The 18,960-nt window shown below is 35.2% G+C and overlaps 1 protein-coding gene across 2 annotated transcripts in view; it reads left to right on the forward strand.

The window, feature by feature from the left end:
* The window catches only part of CREB1 (cAMP responsive element binding protein 1), a 56,210-nt gene that overhangs the window by 850 nt on the left and 36,400 nt on the right, over positions 1 to 18,960 (forward strand). For both annotated transcript variants that reach the window (XM_021703243.2, XM_044913706.1), the window contains exon 2: positions 17,296 to 17,417. In XM_021703243.2, the coding sequence (XP_021558918.1) occupies positions 17,304 to 17,417 (114 nt within the window). In that variant the 5' untranslated portion in view covers positions 17,296 to 17,303. The remainder of the gene's footprint in view (positions 1 to 17,295; positions 17,418 to 18,960) is intronic.

The raw sequence follows: 18,960 nt of genomic DNA on the forward strand, positions 1-18,960 counted from the left end.
GCGGGGGGTGGAGGAGGAAGAAGGCGACAGTTGAGGGCAGAGGAGGTGAAGGTGCCTGCCTTCCCGGTAGCCTCGGTGTCTGCCATGCCCGCTTCGGGAGGGGAAGCGCTGCAACGTCTGACCTACTCTTCTCTCCACTCTCTTTGTGCAATAAAGTTCGAAACCAAAGGTTTCCTCTCGTACTGTATTTTATTCATGCCCTTTTCCCGCTCCCACCCCATTGGGGGAGATACTGTTTTCTGTTCTTTTCTGCTTAGTTGACATAATGAGAGCCGTGCTTTTTAATATAATTTTGACTCTACCTCACTCTTTTTTTAAGGCAGTAGTCATGGAAATGCGTTCTTGGGGAGGAAGGGGGTGCTAAGAAAAACATTTGTAAAACTTTTCAAAAAACTGTTGGGACCCTGTAAGAGGGAAGCTGGTGTTTGAAAAACAGTTTCGGTTTTAACCCTTTTCAATAAGGTAATAATCCTTGAGATCTATCATTCTGAAACACTTCGTGGAAACGAACATTAGCCGATGCACTTTTGTTTTACATCACTTTTTTGCGGGGGGGGGGGTAACCGAGTTTGGGTCCTCTGGATCTCCCACCCCCTACCAAGTTTCCCACATGTTTCTGTCTAAACTTAAATAAGAGATTGATTAATACTAATTCTAAAAATAGACGTTTAGAAGTATCCAGTGTTTGCCTCCCGTGCAACAGTAACTCCGGCCGGGGAACGACAATAGTTTAAGCCACAAGGCTTATTTTTTCTTTGCCTGTTGGGAAAAAGGAACGGCAGAAAAGTCACTGACACATTAAAGATTAAAAGACAGTTTTGAAAGGACCTGGAATATGACCTATTTAAGTTCGTGATACCTTCCTAAGAAGTTAAAATTTTATCCTAGCCTTAGTTTGCATCAGTTCTGCCTTCTAAAGTTTTGGTGTAAAAGATACTTTGGTTGCCAGCTATTGAAATCTTTTTACACTCACGGCTCATTTCCTGCTTTAAAAATAAAGCCAAAACGGTTATTTTAGGTGGTGCAAAAAATGAACAAGTTGTTCTAGAAATACTTACTGTCATAGTAGGATAGCATTGTGATTGATACATACAAGGTTTCTTAAGAATAAATACTGATTGGTAATAGAAGCGCTGTCTTTGATTTTTCTGTATCCAGGTCACTTTTTCAAAACCCACTTCACTCTATTTTAAGTCTTAAAAAAAATACACACACACACATTAGCAGTATGTCACTGCTGAGAAAATTTAAGATGCAGTAAAGTGTTTTTACATAAGGATTGGGGAGGTGATTTTATTTACAAACACTGAAGTAATTATAGTGTTGATGCCATAGATTTGTTTTTCCTTAAGATTTTCTGCAGGCCGGCATCAGTTGAGTAGAATATTTTTCCCTTACAGAGAATGTAGGACAGTGACTCTTTCTTTGTGAATTAAAAGGAAAAAAAAAAGTTTTCTGATGGATTTTTTCGTCTTAGCCAAAAGATCTTTTTAATTTTGTTTTATTCATAGATTCATAATCTGTAATTCTTAGAAATTCCAAGTGGAATGTTTCAGACTTTTATGTGCATTAATATTTGAATGTTCACTTGGAGCATGGTTATAAGTTATACTTAGGTCACTTCTCAGGGATCAGTAAAAATTAAGTTAAATCTGTCTGTACTTTTTTTTTTAATGGATACATTATTCAGAAAGCGAATAAATCTTTGACTCAGACTGAAAACTGTTAAAAGGCCACTTCTTGTGGAATTTAAAACTCTGGTGTTACCCCTTTTTGAATGATTTTTTTCCCCCCATGTAAGAATCTAAGGAAACTTAGAAGCCTGATTCATAGAATGGTACCTTCCTTTTCCTGCTTTCTGAAATTCATTTTCTTGATTATATCTGATTAATAGAAATTTTCATTTTTGTAGACAATTAGCTTTATTTTATCTTTCATCCTAAGGCATTGGGTTTTATTTTTTGGATATAATATGGTTATAGTAAAACCATGTATGTCCCATTTCACCTTACTTTAAAAGTTTTGTTCGTTTTTTTCCACAGTAGAAAAAATTGTAACATAATGGCTTCCAGTGTATCGCTGAAATTTATAATACCATTTATTCCATAAAATAATTTATCAGATATGGTTATATAGAGTTGCTTACAGCAGCCTGTGTCAGAGTCTTACAGGCATGTGTTTCTTGATGTACAGTGTCACTTCCAGTGATGGCTTCTTTATTGGATAGTTAGAGCTCAAATTTGAATTTAAGAATATACTAGATAATCCGGGAATGGAAAAAATGCAAGTATTTTTTTTCCTTACTCATGTGTGAACTCCTCTCTACTGCAGAATCACTTGAGGCAATAGTTCGTGGTAGTTCAAATATTTAGTTAGCATTTACTGTGACAGAGAATGTAGTTAGTGGAAAGAGCATTGGGTTTGGACTCATAGGCCTGGGCTTCATTCCTGCTGTTGGCCACTACTATCATGTGCCTACCCTCAAGAAATTTGTGACTTACAGAAGTTTATTAATCTTTCAACTTGGTTTCCTTATCTGTTAAATTAGACTACCACCTACTTTATAGGGCTGCGAGATAATTATAAAGTTCCTCCTTAGGGACTCAATGATAGCTATTCATTTTAAAGCTTTATTATAACTTCCTGGCTGTGGGACCTTCAGCAGATTTCTTCTCCATTCCTCAATTTCCTTGGTCACAAATGTACTATATTTACCTAATAGAAATGTGGGTGTTACATAAGTTAATACATATTAAATGCCTAACGTTTCACAAGTGCTCAACAAACCTTTCCTATAATTTTAAATATTATTCATTATTATTATTACTACATTTAATACACGCAGCCAGAAGCTGCAAGAAATCCAAAGATGAATTACACTGGTTTATCTCTACCCTCAAGGAACTTTTGGGACACGATGACTAATAAGGCAGAATATATGTCATAAGAAAGCAATCAAAGGAGAAATCACCCTTGGTGAAGTAATGGAAGAAAGGAAGATTATATATTTATATTTCCAATTTTATTTTTTTAATAAGTAATTCATTCAGGTAGTCCATAATTCAAAACATATAAAATGTAATAGAGCAGTCAGTCATGTGATACACCCTCCTGCTCATTCCCATTGCCCAAGTGTTACCAATTTCTTTTTTGTCCTTTCAGGTAATTCTATCCATATAAAAGCAAATACTTTATGTATTCCCCACCCCGTGCCCCACACTTTTTTTTTTAACAAATGATAGTATACTATATACACTATTCTGTATCTTGCTTTTTTTCACCTAATATGGCTTAGCCATTGGTTTATATCAGTACATAAAGAGCTTCCTTTTTTTTTTTTTTTTTTTTTTTAAATGAGGCATCTCATTGTATGGGTGTACCTGTATTTATTAACCAGTTAGTAAGCTGATTTTATTTTTAGGTCTTGTATGACCTTTTAAGCTAAGGGAATCTGTCATTATGCCTTTATTTCTTTAAATGAAAGACATTTCCTTTGAATGAGAAATACCAGTTTCTAACAGGAAGTGGTTATTTGAACTGCCTTACTACCTTTTTAGCTCTAGTTTTTAAAGTTTTAGTGAAATGACCCAGATGTACATGAAAAGGCAAATTATGTAAGAGTTAACTCACAAAGTGAGTTCAGTCTGAATTTAACTCTTTTGTTGAGATTCTTATACCCTGAACAGTCTTCCATTATTGCCGCCAAAAAAGTGTCAGTAGTTTTTCCTCTAAATGAGAAAGAACATCTCATGTAGTCCAGTCTTTTTTTTTAAGCAGACTATTCTCATGTGATATTACTACTCAGTAATGCTGGTTAGGGTGATAGCTTTTTCCTGGTGGTTTTTTTTTTTTTTTTTTTTTTTTAGGTTGATTTTTTTTTTCTGGTTTTTTTTTTTTTTTTTTTTTTCTTCTCATTAACTTTTTCTTTGATGATATTCCTATATTTCTTAGTGTAATTATCAGTGAGTTTTTATATTAGATACCTAGGTAAATAGCAATAAATAATAACTAATAATATATAAATAGCAAGAAATAAATGAGTTTCACCTATATGCCTGCCTACTTAGACTTTACTGCTTAGATGATTTTGTGGTGTGTGTGTGTGTGCGCACGCGCGTAAGCGCGTGGCAGCAACAGCGGGGGTGGGGGGTCCCTGGTCAACCAATTGGACCAAGTAATACTCATTTCAACTAGAACACAAAACAAGTTTCAGTACCTCTCTTTTTTGGTTCTTCTAAGTAGCATTTAACTATAGTACATTCTACATGCAGTTAGTATATTTATCTTTAAAATACACATGCTGTGTTTTAAGTTGATTAAACTTAGAAAATGATAACTAATAATCCAGCAGCAGGGACACGCATAAATCTTTTATCTTTCAAAAAAAAAGTCATTAAATGAAGCTGTTGTGGTGTATCTCATTTTTTGTATGCTCAAATTGACAGTTACCATGTGCGAAAGTTCTTAATGTAAGAATATTGCCTTACTAGTATTTTGAGGATTTACAGTATTTTATGTAAAATATTGACATGTTTGGTTTTTACCTGCACAGTGACTAAAATGTTTACAAAGCACTCATCTTTACATATTTGGGGGGCTGGGGATAGATAATTGAAATCTGTAAAGGCAGAAAATTTTCCTTCTGGAACATATCTGTGGGCAACCAGGGACTTAAATGATATCTCACGGTATCCTGGAATCAGTAAATTGTCTTTTGTGGTGGAGGTAAAGATCATGAACTAAAGGGACAAACTGATACTGTGAAAATGACTGTTTTCCTCTGCCAATTTTATATGCTAACTCAGTCATGATAGAAAAGCTTAATCCTGGTAAGAAGAAAGGATGGTTTTAAACTTAATACTGATATCTGTAAGTGCTGGTTTTTGAGACATATTTAAAACCTGGATAAAGAGTAGCTATTGGATTTTCTTATTCAGAATGCTTCTCTCCCCTTAATATATATACACTGTTTGTTTTGTTTTGCATTCTTAGCTCTGCCAGATGTGGCTTTGTAGAGATGTTTTGTTTTATTTTCCCTAGAGTCTTACTTACTGTCTTCTAGGTTATCAAAAAGGAAGGGGGGGAAGACTAGTCTTTCATATTCTGGTGTTTATTCCAACAGTTATAAGTAGAAGACACTATTTTACACCTCCAGTGCTGAAAAATTACCTTTAATATGTATTTAATCAGTTCTTGGGGCTAGTTACATGCGTTTCAACTTAAAAAAAAAAAAAAAAGTGGTACTCCTTGATAAACTTTTAAATGCCTGAGTTGCTTTTTCTTACGATTGAGTTGAAGTAATAAAGGAGTTTACCATGAATGAGATGGGCTGTCTGAACAAAGATGAAAAGCACTTAAAAGTTTTTTTTCTGCTACTGGATTAAATTAGGATCTCTGAAAAATCTAGTAAGGAGCAAGGTTAGAGAATAAGAGGTCTGCGGGATTGATGGTGAGTTTTTTGCCAAAAGGTGAGAAGTAAAGACTGATACTTTGTTGTAGAAGAGAGAATTAAGTGGGAACTTAAAATTCCTAAGAAAGACCTTGGTGTAGGAGTAGAGGGTAGGTCTGAAAGTTGATGGTAATAGGAAATTTCTTTCCCAAAGTTAGTGAATCTTTTCTGAAACTAAGATTTCTTTCTTCAGTTTTAAGAGTTTTCTAATGAGCTGGTTATCTGTGAGTTTCTGGTTATAATTATATGACGGTATAGATGTAACTAAAAATGCTTGTAATTTAGCCAAAGCTGACTAACCATTATTTCTGAGGGTTGTTACCCCTATTTGTGTAGATGATTGGCAAATAGGAGACTCAAATACGTTGTTTATCACTGAAGTGAAAATTGTTGTTTGTTCCGAACTATCTGTGCTCCTAAAGGAGTATCATTTCCTTGAAAGTATCAGTAGCAGCTTTGATTGCTATGACCAGTAATACTAATGCTTTGGTTTAATTTACTGTCATTTAACAGTCTAGTCATTTATTCAGTGAACATTTATTGACCATTGACTTTTTATAGTAAGTGAAATAATTGTAAGAAAATTTATTCAGGTAAGTATTTTTATAGATATTAAATGAAGCGTTGTGCTAGTTGCTGTAAACAGTAAAACCTGAGTATATGGCTCCTGCCCTCAGAGAACCTACATACAGTATAGTGGAGATGACAAAAGTAGTCTAAGAAAGAAGGATGTATGCATGCATCAATGTCAGTTCTTTACTACTGTTCTGAAGAGCTGTAGAGTTTAGAAGAGAAGGAATTTAGTGAGGAGAAGTTTTATGAGAAAAATAGAATATAAATTGAATGCTAAAGAACTTGGATAGGTAGCGATAAAAGGGAGTGTGTTCTAGGCAGTGGCAAGGACAACAAAAATGAAGACATGGAAGCAGAATGAGGTACAAATCAAGATAGAACAACTTTCAGTGAAACATTTTAATTTTAGTACCATATTTTAAGAATTATAAACAGTTTATTATGATGTCTGTTAGGGTATAGTGTATTACTCATAAACTCTACTATATTGGGGGAATTCAAACTTAACATTAAGTTTTACCATTAAGGGAATAGTAACTCCTTCATTTTTTACAGATGACTAAACTGAGCCTTGGAGAGCTTAAATGATTTATTTGCTGGTAGAGCCTTTTCCCTGAGCAAGAAATAACAGTAAGCATAGTCTTCATCACTGTTTTTGTAGCATTATCTTTTTGTGAAGAAGGTTTTCATGTTTCTAGCTTTATTGATTACTGGGATTTTTGTTCCTAAACAGTAATACTTTAGGTTTGTAAAAGTTCACTTGGAAGAAGTATTCTAGCCAAAGTATTAAAAAAATACATTGGTTTCATTATCTTACTAATTAGATCTACATCAATAGGAGGGGCGCCTGGCTGGCTCAGTCAGTAGTTTGTTGACTCTTGATCTCAGGGTCATGAATTCAAGCCCCACGTTGGCCGTGGAACCTACTTTAAATAAATAAATAAATATTTTTTAAAGGATCTGTATCGGTAGAAAGATTACCAATAAATAGCCAGCTCATGTTTTTTTTTTCCCCATAATTCATTGTATATCTGTCATTTCAAACTGGAATTTTATGGTTTTAAAACATTGTTATTAAATACTTGTTTGGAGGGAATTGATAGGCAACCTGGTCATAAGGATTAGTTTATACTTGCCAAGCTCTGTGTTGTGTGTGTGTGTGTGTCTTTTTATATAACACATATTGTATCTCTTCTTACAACCTTGTAAGCTCTTTGAGAGAAAATTTCTTGTCTGTTTTAAACTCAAGTCCCCATAGTTTTCGGTAGAACACTTATTATGTAATAGGCGCAGAAACTGTATTTGTTTAATGAGTGATTCCCTCTTGGGAGGGTCACAACTTTGAAAGGCAGGATTAAAAACAGTCCCCCTGTGGAGATGCACAGAGTAACGGAAGCAGACATAATATGCTTCAGACAGTTAAAACTTACTGAAATTACAGATTTATTTTTTAAAAGCCAAGGAAATTAGTCTCATTTTTCCATAGCTTAAAAAGGAGTTTTTCTACTTCAAGTTTTCATTAAACTCTGATGCTTTACTAATCCTTTTTGCCTCTGAGACGTGAGAAATGGCCTGAGATTGTATTATTAATCAAAACGACCTTACCAGAAATCACCACCAGGTTGGTTTAAAAAAATAGTACATCAGTGATTGTACATGATTTTGATTCTTTCAGGAATAAAGATACCTAAACTTGCAGTGAATCTTTTATCAGAACTGTATGTAAAGTCTTTGCTGTTGTCTGCATGTAATTTATTGGCTTTGTAGCTTTACCACTGCTAATTTTAAAATGTAGTCCAATATATTCTTGGTGCCTAGGTGCTTGGGCTTTTTCTAGCAAGCAAAACATAATAAAAATGCTTAGCCAAAAAAAAAAAAAAAGCTTAGCATGTGGCTTAATTGTCCATGGGGTTCCATTGCCAAATAGAAAGAATTCTTCACATTTTATAATATTGGAGGCTGTGTGGTATACCTCTGCAGTCTTTTAAAATCCTTACAAATCTCTTAACATGTCTAGTTCTCCATCTGTGAAGTCAGAGCTAAAACTGGGATTCCTGTCTTATGACTCCTCCTGTAACACGTGCTGTCTCACTTGAGGAAAAGTGAATTGTCACTCTTCCATGTCTAATTTGTAAATAATTCACCAAGAATAGCATTTCAAAATTTAGTTCAAAATAGACCTGTCAAAATAATAAATGTTAACTTCATAAACACACTTGGATATTCATTTTCCATTTGAATGTAGTGATTTTCACATAGTCCCTCGGGTTTTATTGAGTAAATGGAACAGTAGGCTTTAAATATTTAACGTCAGGGCATAACTTTTGTAGGTCCTTACAGTTTAGCATTGAGCTAGTTTATGAATGAGAACTTAAAATACGAAGACAGTTTCACTCTTTAGTCAACACAGAAATTGCTTTTCTATAAGTAACTGTTTGTAGGAGGTGTATAACCCTTTTTTCCTTTAAAAAAAATTCATTTCCAAAAAATCCATTTATTAGAACTTATATAGGTAGCTTATGTAGGATCACGTCTTTGAAATGCTTAAGGTGTAAAAAGCTGTAAACATAGTATTGGATGGGAAAGAAAGGAAAGTAGGAAGGGATGGGATAAAATGTTGCTATCTAAAATAATGCACAGTCATGGTTGCTGTCTCGCTAAGCAACACTGTTTGTCTCTTGGTGACCAGATACATGAAGGCTTGTTTGAGAGCCATGAGTAGTCAGTCTTACTTGAAGGCAAACAAGGCAAATACATTTTGCCAGTACTTAGAAAATAACGACTTTGATTTGAGAAAGCACTAAAGCTTTTCTCCTGAAAGTTAGTATAGAATTAGTCACATCTTATAGGATGACTATCATCATGCAACTCATTTCTATAAATCATGTAACATTTTTCTAATTCACTTCTGTTAAATACTTCTTTGAGAACAGTGTCTTTCTTGTAGCACATGCTACTCATTTAAAAATAATTAAAAATAGCATTCAAATATTGTGATTACAGAAATGCAGTAAATTGTAAAATATGAATATTGAACTTAAAGCCATTTCTCTGAGTTCAGTCCAGTGAACAATATAATTCAGGGAATTAATTTTATTAAATAGCATGGAAAAGTTTCCCTGTTACTGTATGCTGCCTTTTTTGGTAGTAGTGGTTGGGTTATACTGATATTTACTATTAACACAAAGAATTTATTAAAATATATAAGCAAATTTTCAGGCTTTTATTTTTGTCTTGTAAATGTTTAAATCTCATCAAGTTCAAATCACACAAATAACTTTCCCTTTTCTTGCCTTTCTTTAATATTTAGACTAGAAGCAGAAGTATGGATTTATTCTCCTAATTAAGGGAGAAAGACCTTAATAAGAGCACAGAGTAAACTTTCCGAAAACTGTCAGAATTTATGTAGTTTAATAAAGACACTGATTTATTTAATTTATCACATTTCCGATTCATACTCTCTCAAAAAATGTATATAACTTCATTTTGATAGTGTGATTATTCTAATTTAATAAAATTTTATAGTTAAAGTTGAGATATCTGTGTTGTGGGGTATGTGTGTGTACATACATACATATATACGTACCTACACATTATGTACACATATACAACATTGAATCACCTATTTTCCTTTCTGGTTTCAGTGAAGATATGCTAAATTTAATACCACAAGACTATTTATTATTAGCATCAGAAACCTGGAGCATTGCTAAATTTCCAGTATTGATTGCATACACCTCAGTTGCTCTAGTTTGAGCATATAATAAATGACAAGTATTTCAAAGTTAACAACCCCCAAAAAAATGTACAGGGAAAAAAAATAGAGGAAAAAAGGCAGTGCAACATAGTTATTGATTCTTGGAAAGCCAAAGTCTGTTGTGTAGCACCTGAACATTTTGTTACTTTCTTTAGTAAATTAATCATAACACTTTAGAAAATTAATCAAGACATGTTGAGAATGTGTTAGCAATGCTTTCAGTCAGTTATAATATCCTTAAAAGTAAATAAGCAGTACAAAATATTCTGTATCGCCCATGGCTGTTTCTGGGTATACTTCTGCAAAATGTTTTTAATATATATTTGACTCTGACAACAAAATAGTCCTATAGTTTTAAAATCATGTGCCCAAATGTGCCTTTTGCTATGGTTACCCTGGAGACTTTTAGACTTCTACTTGTGTGATTTACTTAAATCACTGGGCTTTTGAGATTAAGAGGAGTCAGCCACTTGCTAGGGTGCAGGGGGAGGTTTTTTTTCTCATTTATAATTAAGGTCATTTACATTTTTAACAATCACAGCAAGTATTCATGTGTTCCATTAGTTATGGATGCATTATTCTTCGGTCAAAATTCATAGTTCATTTCTCTGAATATGGTAGATACTCATCTCATCCTAAATTGGATTAAATTGGTTATAGACTTAAGGGATTAAAAATTAAACTAGGTTGTGGGGGAGATGGGTTTATTTTTTATAAACTTCAACCTGAATAGAATGTTTAGGATCCTAAGGACTGGGGCACTTCCTAAACGTCAAAATATATTTAAATACTTTATCAACGAGGGCTTTACTTGTTAGCTTGAAAAATATTGACAATCCCGGGGCGCCTGGGTGGCTCAGTCGTTAAGCATCTGCCTTCGGCCCAGGTCATGATCCCGGGGTCCTGGGATTGAGCCCCACATCGGGCTCCCTGCTCAGCGGGAAGCCTGCTTCTCCCTCTCCCACTCCCCCTGCTTGTATTCCCTCTCTCGCTGTCTCTCTCTGTCAAATAAATAAATAAAATCTTAAAATAATAAAATAAAAATATTGACAATCCCTCCAGCATCCTTCTCAGCTTGCTTTATTTTTTTATATGTTTGCTTGTTTTAGAGAGAGAGAGAGGGGAAAGAGGGGGAGAGGGAGAGAGAATCTTATGCAGAATCCACACCCCATGTGGTGCCCAATGCGGGCTTCTATCTCACAAACCTGAGATCGTGACCTGAGCCAAAGTCAAGTCACTTAACCGACTGTGCCACCCAGGTGCCCCTCAGCTTTATTTTTTACACAATACCTCTCACCATCTGATTTATTATACATTTTACTTTCTCTTCCCTGCTCTACACACTAGAATGTAAGTTCCACAAAGATAAAGTTTTTTAAAAAATTTATTTTGTGTATTTCTTTTTCCCCAATAATTTGACGGTACCTGACATATAAGTTCTCAGATATGGTACCCTAATACAAGTATAATGTATATAATGTAAATTGTTAAAACTGAAGATATTATTGGTTTTATTTAGTTACTAATGGTGAATTCTCCCAGGATATATTGCTGTATAGAGTAAAAGTAAAATTCATTGCAATATAAAAGTTCTAAACGCAATAACTTTAAAGAGACATTATTCTCAATTTTCATTTTGTCCTAGTAGGTAGTTTCTGATTGCTTTAGAGTGACTATTCTGTTATCATTTGTCTTCTCTCCTTGCCTCTATATAGAATCTGACACCAGCCACTGATTCACTCATTTCTCTAAAGGCATACTAATGTAAGCCTTTGCTCATACCATTTTTCTTATCAGAAAAGTTATCCTCCTTCCCCAAATTTATGGTGCTATGTCCAGCTTCAGTGCTTCTTTGGAATTTCCCCACTCTCTTGACTATTGCAGAACATTTTCTCTTCTTTTAAATGTCATGGAAGCACTCATTTGACACTATACTGAGAGGTTTATCTAAACTACATCTTAAAGTTGTAAATACTGTCTTCACTGTGTAAAGGATATCTAAGTGATACAGTCTTAGGTAAGTTTCTTGAAGCTTTCTAAGATGGAAAGGAAAAACTTCTTTGTCCTCTTCGAAAATTAAGAAAGGGGACGTTAAAACTATTTAATAACTAACAACAGTTGTGACCACAGTAACGTAATGAGTAAAAGAGGTGCTGTCCACCATGTGAGAGAATCTTTATTAACTAGTAGTCTGGTCTTGTTGCATTTTTTTTTTTTTAAGATTTTATTTATTTATTTGACAGAGAAAGAGATAGCAAGAGCAGGAACGCAAGCAGTGGGAGTGGGAGAGGGAGAAGCAGGTTTCCCCTCGAGGAGGGAGCCCGATGTGGGACTCGATCCCAGGACTCTGGGATCATGACCTGAGTGAAGGCAGACGCTTAATGACTGAGCCACCCAGGTGCCCTGGTCTTGTAGCATTTTTTAAAAGTGCTGCTAACTGGGGCGCCTGGGTGGCTCAGTTGGTTAAGCGACTGCCTTAGGCTCAGGTCATGATCCTGGAGTCCCGGGATCGAGTCCCACATCGGGCTCCCTGCTCGGCAGGGGGTCTGCTTCTCCCTCTGACCCTCTTCCCTCTCGTGCTCTCTGTCTCTCATTCTCTCTCTCAAATAAAAAAAGAAAAATCTTTAAAAAAAAAAATAAATAAAATAAAAGTGCTGCTAACTATCTCAAGTTGTATTGCATTCTCATGATTTTATATATCAGTAAGTGGTAATAGCTCTGTATTAATCCAAGATCAAGAGGCTAGGTAACCGGGCGCCTGGGTGGTTCAGTTGGTTAAGCGACTGCCTTCGGCTCAGGTCATGATCCTGGAGTCCCAGGATCGAGTCCCGCATCGGGCTCCCTGCTCAGCGGGGAGTCTGCTTCTCCCTCTGACCCTCCCCCCTCTCGTGCTCTCTCTATCTCATTCTCTCTCTCAAATAAATAAATAAAATCTTAAAAAAAAAAAAAAAGAGGCTAGGTAACCTATTCTTAGTGAATCTGCCTTTTACTGTCTATACATATTACTGTAGAGTAAAAGGAAATACTTCATTTATTATATATATACTATTTTATTAAGTGACCTGCATAATTATGTGTGTGTATATACATCTTGTGGTGTCATTTCCTAGGATCAGAGCATTTAAAATTGGAAGAGCTCTTTAGTTCATCTTCCTAGTTTTTACAGATGAGGAAACTAAAACACAAAAAGTTTAATTTTTCCAATGACCACCTGGTGACAGATCCAGCTTTCCACCGAGTATTAGGCTCCCTTTCTCCACTACTCACAGCAGCATTGTTTATTTCTCCCAAGAATAGCACTAAGAATCACTTCACTCCTTATTTTTCATATTAAGAAGAATAAGTCTAAAGAGCATTATAACAAAATGATACATATCTTTGTGAAATGGTTTAAACATTTTTGTTTCTTTTAGGCATGACACTGTTTTGAAATTTATTGTAAACTTATGGTTCCAAAGGATTATGCTAATTTTTAGGGGATAAATCATGAAAATTCCCAAATCTTAAATATCAGTACCTCCCAAATTTTGTAATTCTGAATTATTGGGAGAACAAGAATCCCCAAACTGTCAAGCTAATACTAGATTTTCAGTGATTTCTAAGATCCAATATGTTTCTGATATTCAAGGCCCAGTATTTATAGAACATTCTTTCTGAATTTATATGTACCTGATTTTTTACTTATTTTGTAGGAGTATTCAGTCTTTTTTTATTTTTGTGTTCCTGAAAAGCATTCATTTGTGTAGTGAATTAAGAATCTCCTTTCTTGGGATGCCTGGGTGGCTCAGTCAATTAGGCATCTGCCTTCGGCTTGGGTCATGATCCCAGGGTCCTGGGATCAAGTCCTGCATCCACCTCCTTGCTTGGCGGAGCCTGCTTCTCCCTCTGTCTGCCGCTCCCCCTGCTTGTGCTCTCTCTCTCTCTCTGACAAATAAATCGCGCCTGGGTGGCTCAGTTGGTTAAGCGACTGCCTTCGGCTCAGGTCATGATCCTGGAGTCCCAGGATCGAGTCCCGCATCAGGCTCCCTGCTGTCTGCAGGGAGTCTGCTTCTCCCTCTGACCCTCCCCCCTCATCCTCTCTCTCTCTATCTCATTCTCTCTCTCTCAAATAAATAAAATCTTTAAAAAAATAAAAATAAATTTAAGAAAAAAAGAGTCTCCTTTCTTCAAACAACTTTGGAAATACACATACTCGCTGCAGTAATTGATCCTGTGTCTGGATACTGCACTTCCAGCTAGACTGTTCCTTGGTTGATAGAAAATTGAAGATTGTAGATGTGATACTGTATTATCTCTTCTCTCACCACCTGAAGATTATGAACAGAAAAGAGCAAAAGTTTTCAAAGTCCAAAAAGAATACACCCACTTTAAATATTAGTTTAGTCTAGTTGAGAGACTATTTCAGTACCTTCATGGTAAAGGCCAAAAGAATAATGTCTCTGTTAGTTCAGTCAGTGAGTTGCTTATCTGAAACAAATTGTTATTCCTTAAATAATTCTCCCCTGCACTCTGAGAAAAGCACCTTGAGAATTTTCTGATCAAAGACAGTATTTGTACTCTTGCTTTGGATGTTGATACCTACTCGAGCTAAGAGTTAAAAAATTAAGAAGGCTATTCCCTTCTCTGAAAAAAGATCAAAGTCTGTTGCCTGAATGAAAGAAATGACAATAAAATACTGGCGGTTTATATGAGAGAATCATATGCATTGGAAATATCACGCTTGGTTGTTTTGGTTTTTGTGTGTGTGTGTGTGTGTTTTGTTTTTGTTTTAAGAATTTTACCTAGTTGGGGAGGGAAGAAGAATGCAAATCACATGCCTGTTTTGAATGTGTCCTTGTAGCTATAATTATTTATGTTAACTAGCGGTTTTGTTTCTTTATTATAATAATGTCACATTTTATTTTCTGCAACAAAAAATTATAATGATGCCCTATACCTTAAATGTCAGAAAAAAAGTAGTTCTGATGTGGTATAATAAACAAAAACAAAAGAAATATGATCTGTGCCATAGATTGCTTTTAATCAAATGGGCAAGTGAAACTATATGGATGACAGCACAGGTTTAAAAAAAAAAAAAAACATGGCCTGGAATAAAGTCTTTCAAAAATGGTTGGCTCATACTCTGTCTGCAAAGGATGTATTATGATGATCAATTTGTATTTGTCTTCATTCTCATTAAAGTGATGGCTTAGGGAGAAGATGAAGAAAAGTTTATGGATTTCTGTCCTTATTTAGCTTGACTCAGTTCAGTCTTGTCCTCAAATGGATTCACTACTTATTCCTAAGATTAGGTTTTATTGTTTTCACATGCCATTTTCTTGCAGACCAAAAGTATAAACAACATTTGGGATACATAAACCATCTTGTCGTTGATGTTGCTTTGTTATTTTTGATGTCTTTCTTAATTTTTTTAGTTTAAAAGAACACAGACTGTAAGTATATAATTCAGTTACCACAAATTAAGAATAAAATTATTTGATAAATTTTTAAGAATAGTATTTTTATTCTTTGGAAATGTGGGGTAAACAATTTAGGCAAGATTTAAACAAAAATAGTAATTTCATATAAAATATATCTAGGATTTAAATTTTTTTTTCAACAGGTATCTCAGAATCATGATTGAAATAATAGTTTTTGGTTCATAGTTTTCAAAATGTTATTCATGACTTCTGGTATTAAAATCTTAAATTGTACAAGTAATCCTGAAATGGTGCTGATGGGAAGAAAATAAAATACTAAAATATGTAAAAAGTAAAAGGTGAAAAAGTCGTCCTGTCCAATTCCACCACATCTTCCTCTCCTCAGAGCTATCACTTACAATTTAGCATATAACTTCCCACACCTTTTTCGATGCATATACATGAGACACATTTTATAAAAATTTATTTGACTTTTTTTTTTTTTAACATAAGTAGAATTCTCTTTTACAGTATATACGTTCTGTGACTTGCCCTTCCACTCAGTTTGTCTTGGAAAACTTTATATGTCATTACATTACAGCTAGACTTCTCTCTCTTTCATTGCTGTAACTTCTCAAGTGGTCCTTCGAATGATGGATACTTGTTTCCAGTTTTTCACTATTATAAAAAAATTCTACAGTGAATATCCTTGAACATACATCTTTGTGAACTAGTCAATAATGGAGTTTCTTATTCTTATTGACTAGTAGTTTCTCTATTCTAGATGTTAATGTGTCGATTATATGTGGCAGATATTTTCTCTCTGTGCACTTGTCTTAGTGTCTTTTGTCATATGAATGTATTAAGTAATTATGTAGTCAAGTCTGTTGATCCTTTCATTTGTCATCTCTTTTGTGGATTCTGTATATCTAAAGTATTTATACTCCTTTCCACAGAGATATTTTTACTTCCATTTTTACCTGTCACTTATAAAACTTTTTATAGAACCCTGTGAATGATGGCAAAATGTATTAGAATGTGATACGTTCTGATGGCATGTAGTAATCACATAAGGATCAGTCGCAATTTTGATTATCAATTTCAGAGTTATAAAATAAAAATAATAAATTCTGGAAAAGTATTGGGGTTTTGTGTTATTTATGGAATCACTATAGGTAGTCGTCACTATTAATAAATTCATTTTTGACAGGTAATATGCCAGGCACTAAATGACAACAGTAGTACACAAGTGAGAAGTAATCCCTTTTTTTTGTGAATCCTTTAGACATGATTATCACCAGAAGTTTATTTATTTCTGTTACCAGAAATATCTCATCTGCATGTAGCTGCTGCTGCTAAGAACTGTTCTCCACTAACTTTTGCTGCCATTCAGTGCCACATTACCCAACAAATATACTAGCAAAGCAGGGTCCCAAACTAAAAAAGAGCAGCCTTGATTAACTTACTCAAAATGTTATTTCATGTATGTGTGCATGTGTAGTGTTGCACACTGTACATGGAGTGAGGAATCAGAACGCTAAGATTTGCAGTGTTTGGGGCCTCTAATTTGGCTCTGTGGCTGTTTATCCCACCTTTCTATCTTGATACCCCACAGCTTGGGCTGATTTTGTCCCACTACCAGTAATTTCCTGTGGAGGTAGCTTATAATTTTCTGTTTCTGCCCTATAATAGGAGGGAATAGCCTCATAGGAAGTACCATGAAGCCAGTATCTCATACACCCTGGTATCAGCTCACTTCTGCTCTCTACCTTCTCTCCATACCTGAGGAGTACAACTTGAAAAAATAGAATTTTACTGGCACCCTCCTCCCCTTGTTAATAGGAGAGATTCGTGGAAGGGAGGAATCCCTTCTTTCTTCTAGATGGAATAACAAGGGAAAAGACAGGTGTTTTTTTTTGAAGGGACTAGAACTTCTGCAGCTCAGCAGACTTGGACAAGTTTGACAATAATTCAGCTAGATTATTTTTTAACTAGATTTCTGAGTGCATTTGCTAACCTAACCACACATATACCTATTTATAACCTGAAATTTGCCTTTAAAGTTACAAAAGCACAAAGCACTGTAGTGCTTGTAACACTCTTCCATATTATTGTAGGTAACTAAATGACCATGGAATCTGGAGCAGAGAACCAGCAGAGTGGAGATGCAGCTGTAACAGAAGCTGAAAACCAGCAAATGACAGTTCAAGCCCAGCCACAGATTGCCACATTAGCCCAGGTATAAAATACGTGGAGAGATTCCAAGTTATGTCTCTTCCAAGAGGAATATGTTTTAGACAAGAGGATTTAGTTTTTATTGCAGAGATATGCATAGAATGAGCAGAGACATTGTTAGAATATCAAAATTCCTATTTACTTAGCGTAATTTTAGAAATGATTCAGTTAACAGAACAGAAAAATGTATTGTTAAAACACCATTTGTAGTGACCTGATTCAGAATAATGACATTTTAACTAATGGGTAGAGATTGTCTCTCTTAAACAAGGGAAGAAAACCTGATATGGTAACTGCTTTTTTTTTTTTTTTTTAATCACACAGATTTAATTTGAGGCATGGGAATTTAATCTGAGAGGCTAAGTTTTCTATGTGCTTAAACTAAAAAATAGGGTAAGCAAATAACTTGACACACAAGTAGATTTCAAGGATAATAGTTTTGTTTCCTGTATCTTCTAAATATAATTCATGATTCCTTCATTTTGTCTTTGTCTTAAACATTCTATCTCTAGAGTTATATTCACTCATCTTAATTTTTTGTTCTGAAGTATTCTTCCTCAAATATTTTATTATTTTTATTTATTAGATATTATTTATTTATTATTATTTTATTAACCATTATTTGCATATACATATGAGTAAGAAAGATAGTTAATATAAAAACCAAATAACAGACATAAACCTGCTAGGTAAAAGAGTGTGATACTGTCTCTTTCTGATAAAGGCTCCCAGGAGAAAACAATCCTAGCAGAGGCTCTACCATGTTGAGCTTTGGCTTCTTGAAGAATTTAAAAGCCCTCCTTGGGAAGTCCCTGAGCAAGAATGGGTCTTGGGAAATAGGGGGCTAACCACAGATGGTTACTACACTGAACTAAAGTATGGCCCAAATACTGGATCTCCAGCAGGAATATAGTCAGAAGGAGTGGGCTGCTCTATGTTTTCTCCTAAGAGTACTAGGGCCTGCCTCCAACCCTCAGGAGTAAGGCAAAGCAGAATATATCTGGGGATGAAGTAAATACTTGGATCAGGTGCAGGAATGAAGGGGAAAGAGCCAGGACTTCATCAGTACATGGTCAAGGCAGACATGCACAGATCAGAATCTGGGGCTCACCCAAGCATTTGACCCTCTGGTAAAAAGAAGATAACAATGCCAGAAGGGATCGTGGTGATGACAGCCACTATTCTGGCACTATTCTGTGTGATCTGCTTGTCCTCTAAGTCTGCTATATAATCCATTCCTGAAAATTCCTTTGCCCCTACTGTCTTTCTGTTACTGAGTTTGTGTCCTTGATATAGTAAAGCATGTTTTCCAGTGGTTTCTTAAGCAAGTTTGCGTAAAAAATTCTTGGTAAAGAAATAATTTTTCTTGGGGCACCTGGTGGCTCAGTTGGTTAAGCATCCAACTCTTGGTTTCGGCTCAGGTCATGATCTCCCAGTCGTGGGATGGAGCCCCACGTTGGGCTATGCGCGTAGTGCTGAGTCTGCTTCAGATTCTTTCTCCCTCTCCCTCCACTCCTCCCCACTTGCGTGCGCTCTCTCTCTCTCTC

Source organism: Neomonachus schauinslandi, chromosome 3 (genome assembly GCF_002201575.2).
Source record: "Neomonachus schauinslandi chromosome 3, ASM220157v2, whole genome shotgun sequence".
In the NCBI taxonomy this organism is placed as follows: domain Eukaryota; kingdom Metazoa; phylum Chordata; class Mammalia; order Carnivora; family Phocidae; genus Neomonachus; species Neomonachus schauinslandi.